The sequence below is a fragment of the Microcaecilia unicolor genome, chromosome 1 (genome assembly GCF_901765095.1).
Source record: "Microcaecilia unicolor chromosome 1, aMicUni1.1, whole genome shotgun sequence".
Classification (NCBI taxonomy): domain Eukaryota; kingdom Metazoa; phylum Chordata; class Amphibia; order Gymnophiona; family Siphonopidae; genus Microcaecilia; species Microcaecilia unicolor.
Window position 1 is genome coordinate 739331418 of NC_044031.1, and position 9649 is coordinate 739341066.

Consider the following 9649-nt stretch of genomic DNA (forward strand, 5'->3'; position numbering starts at 1 on the left):
AACTGTACAAAACTAATTTTGAAGACATGATGTAAATGGATGGTGATCGTGGACTGTGAAAGTATTTGCACATTATTGGATTGAACGGGTAGTTAGAATTGATTTATATTAGCGAGTTCTTGCTTACAATACCGTATTTTTCGGACCATAAGACGCACTTTTTTCCCCCCAAATTTGGGAGGAAAATGAGGGGTGCGTCTTATAGTCCGAAGGTAGATTTGGGTGGCTGGCTGACAGCCCGCCATCAGGGTTACCTCCTCCGCCCCCCCCCCCCCCCCCCCCCCGGCCCTGTCACCACTTCTCCCTACTCACGCGATCTTCCCTGGTGGTCTAGTGACGTCGGGGCAGGAAAGAGCACTGCTCTCCATCCTCCTGTATGCAGCCTGACAGTCTCGGTGAGATTCAAAATGGCCGCCAAGACTTCCATTCTCGGTGGCCATTTTGAATCTCGCCGAGACCGTCAGGCAGCAATGCATACAGGAGGATGGAGAGCAGCACGCTGGGCAGGAAAGAGGGGGCTCTTTCCTGCCCCGACGTCACTAGACCACTAGGGAAGATCACGTGACGTAAGGGGAGAAGTGGTGACAGGGCCTTGGGGGGGGGGGAGGAGGTAACCCTGACGGCGATCCCGAACTCGCAGGGTGGGATTCGGACAAGACGCACCGGAGCACCTAGGTATTAGAGGAGGGAAAAAGGAAAATTTTTTTTTTCCTATTTCCCTCCTCTAAAACCTAGGTGCGTCTTATGGTCCGGTGCATCTTATAGTTCGAAAAATACGGTATGTATTGGAATGGTTTGGGGTGTATGGTGAGCGAGTATGGATGTGGAGATTAAGTTATACAAAAAATGTGCTTAATCAGCTTTTATAAGAGATTTGCATAATAAAATGTTTCAAGCATAACTGTTTCTATGGTTGATATTAAACATATATAGGGTGCAGTTATTGTATTAGTTGATTTAACCCAGTATAGGGGTTTGTTTAAATATGTGTAGGTACAGATATATCAAAATCTTTCTTTTCAGCATGTATATCTGGACTCAAGAGCAAAAGTGATTTGACCATATCAAGGAAATATATCACATTTTTTTTAATACCTTACTGTCCAACTAGTCTGTTGTAGCAACATTCTGTAAATTATAAAACCTGCTGAAAGTTAGCAACAAAACTTGATTTAACACAAAGCTAAGGATAGAGTGGAGGAGTTGCCTAATGGTTAGAGACTGGGCCGACAAATCAGGGAAGCTCAGGTTCAAATCCTGCTGCTCCTTATGCGTCATATAACCTCCAGTGGGTCAAGTACAGACAGACTGTGAGCGCTCCAAGGACCCAGAAATTTCCTAGTGTACCTGAACATAACTTATCCTGAGCTATTACTGAGCAAAATCCAAATAATTTTTTATTTTTGGGATGTTATACTTTTTGTTGACCAGCAAAAAGCAATTACAATGCCTGATTCCTCTTTGAACTACTGTCTCAAAAGCCCATGTGTCTTTATTAACTATTCTTTTGGTTAAAGTGCAGTATTACAACCTCCATGTAATGCCAGAGCTTTCCAGGACCAATAGAGCGATAGGATCAGCAGCAGCATACAATAAGGCTACCAGTATTCAGGACTGAAGCTCTTCCAGTTTTTATCAAATGAAAAAATATTTCAGATTTAGCAGCATTGTATGGTAAAATATTTAAATAATACTTGTTGTTCCATTCCCCTCCTTGCCCTCGGAAGTTTCACAGCATATGGAAAACCCCTCTCCCACCACCACATCCAAATCTCCCTCTCCCCTCAGTTCAACGCTATTTGCAATCTTCACTCAAGTCTTCGGGCCAGTACCGGTCCTCCATGTAGTGGTCACTGTCGGAGCAGCTATCTCCTGGGAAGGTGCTTGAGGAACTAGACAGGAAGGTACTGACAACATCCTGTTCCCATTCCACCTCCACCACATCCAAATCTCCCTCTCCCCTCAGGTCAACACTATTTGCAATCTTCACTCAAGTCTTCGGGCCAGTACCGGTCCTCCATGTAGTGGTCACTATCTGAGCAGCTATCTCCTGGGAAGGTGCTTGAGGAACTAGACAGGAAGGTACTGACAACATCCTGTTCCCATTCCACCTCCACCAGTTTGTACAGATCTAAGGACGTTAAAGCATCTTCTACAGAGGAGTGGCCAGCTTTCCCAACCTAGATGAAAGGAAGAACAAAATAAATAAATAAATGAACATTTTTAAGAACAATACAAACTATGTGTTCCATTGTTAGGAGCAAATACCAATTAATAAGTGAACGTAAGTATTGCCACAGTGGGACAGACCGAAGGTCCATCAAGTCCAGCATGCTGTTTCCAACAGTGGCCAATCCAGGTTACAAGGACCTGTCAAGATCCCAAAACAGTACAATGCATTTTATGCTAGAAATAAGCAGTGGATGTGTTTTATGTTCCACATGTGAAAGCTGGTAGTTCTAAAAACTGTTCTTGGGACAACAGAAGCAGAGTGTCTTTATTAGCAGAAATCACTTCCGAGTGAAAGCTGTAAGCTATTAATTACAAAGTGAAACTATGATCACAAAGAAACACAGTAAACAGGGACTCTTCTAGGGAAAGGAGATGGGATTTGAGATACCACCTTTCTGTGCTTACAATCAAAGCAGTTTACATAATATATACAGGTACTTATTTTATGCCCGGGGCACTGGACAGTTAAATGAGTCCCCACATTCTCAGGCCACTCCCTTAACCACTGGGGATACACCATAAGAACATAAGAATAGCCATACTAGGTCAGACTGATGGTTCACCTAGACCAGTATCCAATTTCCAATAGTGGCGAATCCAGGTCACTAGTACCTGGCAGAATCCGAAAGAGTAGCAAGATACCATGCTACCGACCTCAGGGATAAACACTGGCTTCACCCATGTCTATCTTCATAGCAGATTATCTGGACAGCTTTGATTTCTGGATGAAAGTTTCATAATGAGGCGGACAGTTCTCAAGGACATCTGAAAACTGCCCACTCTGGCCACAGGGAGAAGTACACACAGGAATGAAGGAGACTACGCACTCATCCTCACAGGAAAGCAAGTGGACTAAGAGGCAGGATCAGGGTGCAGATGGCCACATATGGAGACTCTGTGTCAATGTTTCATCTTTCTCTCATTCACAACCTCCAGGTGGTCATGTCACTTGCCTGTGTTCAGATTTTAAGCCCTTAGGGATACAGATATTGCAGTCATAGGTTGCTTCGTAAATATTTTTTTTAATATTAAGAAACATTTTTGTATGAGAAAACAAGGGACACAGTGGTGTTCCAAACTGGACATAATACACTACACCTCTCACCTGAATTCTTCTGTGAAGCAGTTGCCAAGCCAGGACTTTAAGGGAAGTGGTGGCTTTTGAAGGAAGTCCTGCCTTTTGGTTCAACCAGGGGGCTCTGCTAGTGTCTCTCGTCTTTGCCCTGGGATGAGAATACTTGAGAACGTGGAAATCGTGGTGGAGTGCATGCCCTACCACCATTTTACCCTTCAGAATCTTCCGGATCTGTAAGGCCAAGGGGGCACGTTAGCATCGTGTGGTCAATTTAAACAGAATCATCACACCTGGCAAACTCAAGAACACATTCACAACCCTTAAGGGCCTACTTACATAGAAAGAGAGAGGCCGATCTAGTCCAACTCGCTTACTCCCTGATGCAGCAGCATAGACCCTGGCTAACTGCTGCTTTCCTTTTCACTTTTTGGCAACAAAAGCTTCTGAATACTTAGATATAGAGACACGGAGGCAATCAACAGTAGACAGCGAGGATACTGAAGCTGGCTAAAAACAGAACACACCCAAGGTAGAAAGCTGTAAGAACTCATTTATTAGTCAATGATGACAAACACACCTATCCAATTGCATCACCGAATACTACCTTGGGTGTGCCCTTTTTCCAGCTTCATTATCCTTGCTTCTCAATACTTATCCTGGCCCGATTTTTGCCTCCTTTGGAAGGCCACGTCATCCATCATCCATCCTTTCTAGGAAGAAGTGTTTTCTGATGCTGTTCCTATACTTTGAGCTTTTGTTCTAGAACAGGGTTGTTCAACCTCGGTCCTGAAGGGCCACAACCAGTCACGTTTTCAGGATTTCCTCCAACATGCACGAGATCTATTTGCATGCACTGCCTCCATTGTAAGCAAATGGATCTCATGTATATTCATTGGGGAAATCCTGAAAACCCGACCTGGCGAGGGCCGAGGTTGGACACTCTTGTCCTAGACCAGTGTTTCCCCAAGTCCAGTCCTGGAGCACCCCTTGCCAGTCAGGTTTTCAGGATATCCACAATGAATATGCATGAAAGAGATTTGCATATAATGGAGGCAGTGAATGCAAATCAAGTTCATGCATATTCATTGTGGATATCCTGAAACCCTGACTGGCAGGGGGTACTCCAGGACTGGACTTGGGAAACACCATTCCTCCCTAGGAAGGAAAAAAAAAAAGATGGTTCCTGTTTTTATTTATAAAAGAGGTATTTTAATTTTGCTATCAAAGCCCTACCCACCAACTCCACTATCCTCTTGAGGATCTATTACACAGGTCCTTAATGGAACATAATGCTCAGGTGAGGCCTCTAATTTGAACAAAAGCGTCACTGCCTCCTTTATTCCACTGGTTATGCCTCTCCTTATGCAACCAAGCGTTTCTGTGACTCTGGGCACTATCTTGCTATTCGTTTATTATAATCACAAAGTTATTATCGAATGTTATTTCTATCCTTGTTCTCTTATTCCTGAAATGTTTTGTATATCTATTTACTTCTAACTTATTTGATACTTTTTGTACCTTAAATGCAATAATATTCTGTATTTCTCTTCCAGAATTGGCGATCGCGATTACGGCATAATGTAAGCCACATTCAGCCTGCAAATTGGTGGGAAAATGCAGGATACAAATGCAGTAAATTTAAATATACACCAGTCAAGACAGACCCCGATTTCCATGGATTTCTGCACCCATGTGCGTGTGAAGTGAAAATGGATTATAAATTATTAAATAAAAATATCAAAACAGGCTAGTACCAAAATAGGAGAAGAATTATTAGGTTTAGCATTTTTAAAGCTCACCAGTATGGTAAAAAAAAAACTGGAACCTGATAATCGGACTGGTTAACCAGTTTCTAAGATCTAGCCAACTATTTGGTAACCCAGAACAGCAGTGCAAATAACACCTACACCAGATGGGCCTCAAGGCGCATTGATATATTTCACTCAGGCCCAGATGCACAAAACGACCCTTTAACAACCCTTTAACGAGGAAATTTTGAAACGTAGCATGCATTAAAGGCCATTTTCCGATAACGCTAGCAGCTAACGAAAACGGAATGCAAACGAGAAACTACCATTGAAATGAGGACAATTCGAAATGCACTAAGCATACCGACGATTGCAACGAACCATTTACCGGCACAAATTTAAAGTGAGCTCAGACCTGTCGTTAAGGCCTGAGTTGTCATCTCCCCGCTGTCCCCTACACCATAAAAAACATGTTTAAAAAAAGAATAGTGAGCTCCCCCGCTTCCCTCTGCCAAAAACAAAAAATGAAACTAAAATTAAAAAAGGATCGGGAGGGGGCAAAGGCGCTCATCAGCATCGTCCTGTAAGGATGGCCTCCCCCCCCCCCCCCCGAGGTCACCGCTGCTCCCCGCTGCTCTGTGTGTGAAATAAAAGCTGTTATAAATCTTAACTTTTGCAGTGCCAGGCCCACCTCCCTTCCTGTCTCTCTCTTCTCCTTCTGTATCCAAAGCTCCACCTCCGTGCCCCGCCCCCCTGAGTTCGTGTTCGCCGCTCCCCCCCTCCGCCATAATGGCTGGTGCAGCGCCTCTCACCTATGTTTGAAGGCGCTGCACGGGTTGGATCAGCTGTTCGTCGATCGCTTCTGTCTCCTCCAATGTCTCTCTCTTTCTTCCTGTGCCCACCCTCCTCTGACGTCAGTTACCTACGTAGATAACTGACGTCAGAGGAGGGTGGGCACAAGAAGAAGGAGAAAGACGTCGGAGGAGACAGAAGCGATCGACGAACAGCTGATCCAACCCGTGAAGCGCCTTCAAACAAAGGTGAGAGGCGCTGCACCGGCCATTATGGCGGAGGGGGGGTCCGGTGGAGGGGGGGGAGCGGTGACAACGAACTCAGGGGGGCGGGGCACGGAGGCGGAGGATGGCAAGAGGCGGAGCATTGGATACAGAAGGAGAAGAGAGAGACAGGAAAGGAGGGGGGCCCGGCACTGCAAAAGTTAAGATTTTTAACAGCTTTTATTTCACATACGGAGCAGCGGGGAGCAGCGGCGACCTCGGGAGAGGGGGGCAAGGCCGTCCATACAGGACGGTCCTTATGAGCGCCTTTGCCCCCTCCCGATCCTTTATGTTTGTGGAGACATGCATGGGAAAGCGGGGAGCCATGCGTTTGTGTTGTTTTCTTTTTTTGTTTGTTTGTTTTGACGTTTCTGGCATGCGCAGAGCAGCCAGCATAACGCTTGGCTGCTCTGCGCATGCTTTAGGAGCCGATTACCGACGGGGATTGATGCATCGTTCTTTACAATACCGCACCGAACTTGTGCGACTTGTTTTTTTGGAGCATTGTTCGTTTTTTAAAATTCGGTAATGGCTTTAACGATTTTGCTTTTTTTACGTTTGGTTGATGCATCTGGGCCTCAGGCCCTTAATTTCCTAGATCCTTGGTCTTACACAAAACCCTTTTTCACCCTGCATACATCTGAACAAACCTGAATTTTGATATCCCTACCAACACCACTATTCCCAGTTAGTATTGAGTGCGGCCAAGGCTTGTAGTCTGACTTGTAAAGTGTCACACATTCCAAATCATTTCTGGCATAAAGTTTCTGAATTCCTAAATATCTACAGGGTCAAAATGACTCATTGTGTTCAGTGCTAAAAGGCAGGACTGGCAGCACAACAGCCAGCAGGGGGGATAATTTGCCAGTTCATTATCAAGTAATGTGTGGAAGAACACTTGTCTCAGATTTTAGAAGAAAACTCTTAATAGCACGGTGCTAATGGCTGTGGATTAGGGACATTTTCTTGAAGTAAAACTACTACAACTGCAAAAAGAAATTTGAAACTGCTAGGGCTCGTCTAAAACACCTAAGAAAACACTGCAATCATGACAATGAAACAGTCTGAGGGTCAGTTGCCAGGTGGGCTGGTTTCCCACCCAATTGGGCTGGTTTTTAAGCCAGGATGCGGGAAGTTATCGAAGGTTGCGGGCTGCAGGAAATTGGGCTTCTTTTTCACTGCAGCTGTGCAGGGTGTGGGCTCTTTTTTCGGGGCTTCTAGTGGTCTAATTTGGCCCAATAGAAGCTTTTCCGGGGCTTCTATTGGTCCAATTTGGTCCAATAGAAGCTTTTCCGGGGCTTCTATTGGTCCAATAGAAGCTTTTCCGGGGCGGGGTTGACATCGGGGGCGGGGTTTATGACGCCAGAGGTGTCGTTGGGGGCGGGAAAATGACGTCAGAGGTGACGGAGGCGGGGTCGGTGACGGAGACGGGGTCGATGACGTTGGAGGCGGGGTTTGGGCTGGTTTAAGGCTGATTTTGGGCGGGGAAAATTTTTCCCATCTGGCAACCGCTAGATGCAGTAAACTTAACGAGCACGTAGTAAACCCTGGCATGCACTAAAGACTCCCCCCCCCCCCCCCCCGACAGGTACAATAAGCCAATCAGAAAATAAATAATAATCATTTAAAAAAAAAAACAAGAAAAGTTTCAAGGGAACAAGGTGTAAGAAGCAAAGGTGGAACACATGTTGGCTGTATTCGTACACCGACTTGTTCCTACTTCTATAAAGGGCAGGGTAGGGGGCTGGTGTGCTCTGTTTTCCTAAGAGATCTTCCTGGTTTTTGGAAACACCTTTGGCTTTGCTCTCTTCTCCTCAAGTTCACCATGTGATTGGATTTTCTTTTCCAGGCTGTTTTTACCTCTTTCTGTGCCACCTGGAATGGGACTGCGTCTCTCATGTGCCTTTCCGTGATCCCGCTCCAACGAGTTCTGTAGTCCACAATGGGCCTCATTGGTTTAATATATTTGTCATATATGACATCACTGCTGTAGCTTACCACACTGCATCGGGCCAATTCACTAATCTTACCACCAGGGCCAGTGCCGACCATCTCACAGTCAATGGCAACACACTTTACTGGGTTCTGCCAAGAGCATGGTGAAGAGGGCCTGCTAGATGTTGAACTACTTGGCATAGTAGATAACCCACTGTCATCACCCTGAGAATTTAAAGGTATGTGCTGGACACGTGGCAAAGAACATGACAGAACTTCTTTCAGCATATTTAACTTTCCACGTTCTTTTTCTGGGGTGCTGTTGGCTGATTTGATACAATAGCGGTTCTCTACTGGATCTTTGTTATCTATGAAAACAAATGATTTGGACGCTCCTGTCGGGTCAGAACGCCCTAAATGGTTTTGCGTTTCCACTCGGGGGTTCAACAGCCTTCTCTGCCGGAGGAGAGCTCTGTGATCTAAGAAACGCTGGTGTTTTCGGCACTTTTTCTTCTTGCGTTTCTGTGCAGAACCACTATTTTGGAGATCAAGATCCGATTCGGAGGAACCGAGAACCCCATGAACCAGTCTGCGAGATCCAATCCCACTCATCGGCAAAGGGACATCAACTTCCGATTGCAATCTTTCCATTGGATTTCCTAAAGAGAGAGACAGATGGGAAAAACTGTTATCCTAGCAATCTCCGTCCACAAAAAGCACTGTGCTGCGTTATCAGAAGTTGCTTTTCTAGGACACAACTAAACATCCATTCCAGGAGTCCCATCCAAACAATTTCCTAAGCAATCTCGGAACACGTGAATAAGGTATGTGAGCCCACAGATCGCCTGAATCGTGACACTTATCTAAAGGATTCAAGTTTTCTCTGACACACCGTGAGGCTCATTTTCAAAGCACTTAGCCTCCCAAAGTGCTTTGAAAATATGCCTCTAAGTGTGCACCCCCCCCCCTTCCCAAAATAAAAATAACCCCCACAAATACAACATCTTACGTGGAATGGAGCTTGACAGGCCAACAGAGGAAACATAGAAGTGGAGGTTTAACTGGACGATCCCACTTCCCTAAGAAAGTAAAGTAACCCGGGGGAAAAAAATAAAAACCAAACTTTCCTTACCTTGCACCCCGATTTCTGATTCAGAGCGAGCACCCCTCACCGTTGCCTGCTGTCCACCGCCCTCTCAGCCGTAGTTTCTCTGTCCTTCTCAACTACACGTGCCCGGCGTGGACCTTCTCAGACATGCCCCGGCTTGTTCCTGCTGCCTAGTTTCTGATTTGCTGCTGGGAATCCAAGTGCCCGCCCTTACGCTTCTCTCATTGGCCCGATGAGATCATTGATTGATAACCGCGGAAGTAGTATTGAAGGGAGGCATTGGATGAGTCAGAACTAAGGGCGTGGCGACGAGGCCCTGAATGACAGGCTGGGCTGGGGTTGTGACTAGGAAAGTGAACGTACCGAAGCCGCCCCGCCCCCAGGCAGGCCTTACATGACGTCTCACAATTGAAAGCAAGTTATCCCGTTCCAGGCTAGACACTTTTTGGTCAGTCCTGGTTTTGAACTTACATCGTAAAGCAGTATGGGATTTGTA

At 45.7% G+C, this 9649-nt stretch overlaps 1 protein-coding gene across 2 annotated transcripts; it reads right to left on the minus strand.

Moving 5' to 3' along the window:
- Positions 1 to 873: 873 nt before the first annotated feature.
- On the minus strand, positions 874 to 9362 carry AEN (apoptosis enhancing nuclease). 2 transcript variants are annotated; one of them, XM_030189704.1, is made up of 5 exons: positions 9178 to 9362; positions 7971 to 8704; positions 3338 to 3538; positions 2112 to 2180; positions 874 to 1933 (listed from the first exon to the last, which is right to left on the minus strand). In XM_030189704.1, the coding sequence occupies exons 2-5, from the start codon at positions 8694 to 8696 to the stop codon at positions 1796 to 1798; spliced, it is 1134 nt and encodes a 377-aa protein (XP_030045564.1). In that variant the 5' UTR covers positions 8697 to 8704; positions 9178 to 9362; the 3' UTR covers positions 874 to 1795. The 2 variants fall into 2 exon arrangements, with proteins under 2 accessions (XP_030045564.1, XP_030045563.1); XM_030189703.1 differs by having other exon boundaries at positions 1841 to 2180.
- Between the last annotated feature and the right edge of the window lie 287 nt (positions 9363 to 9649).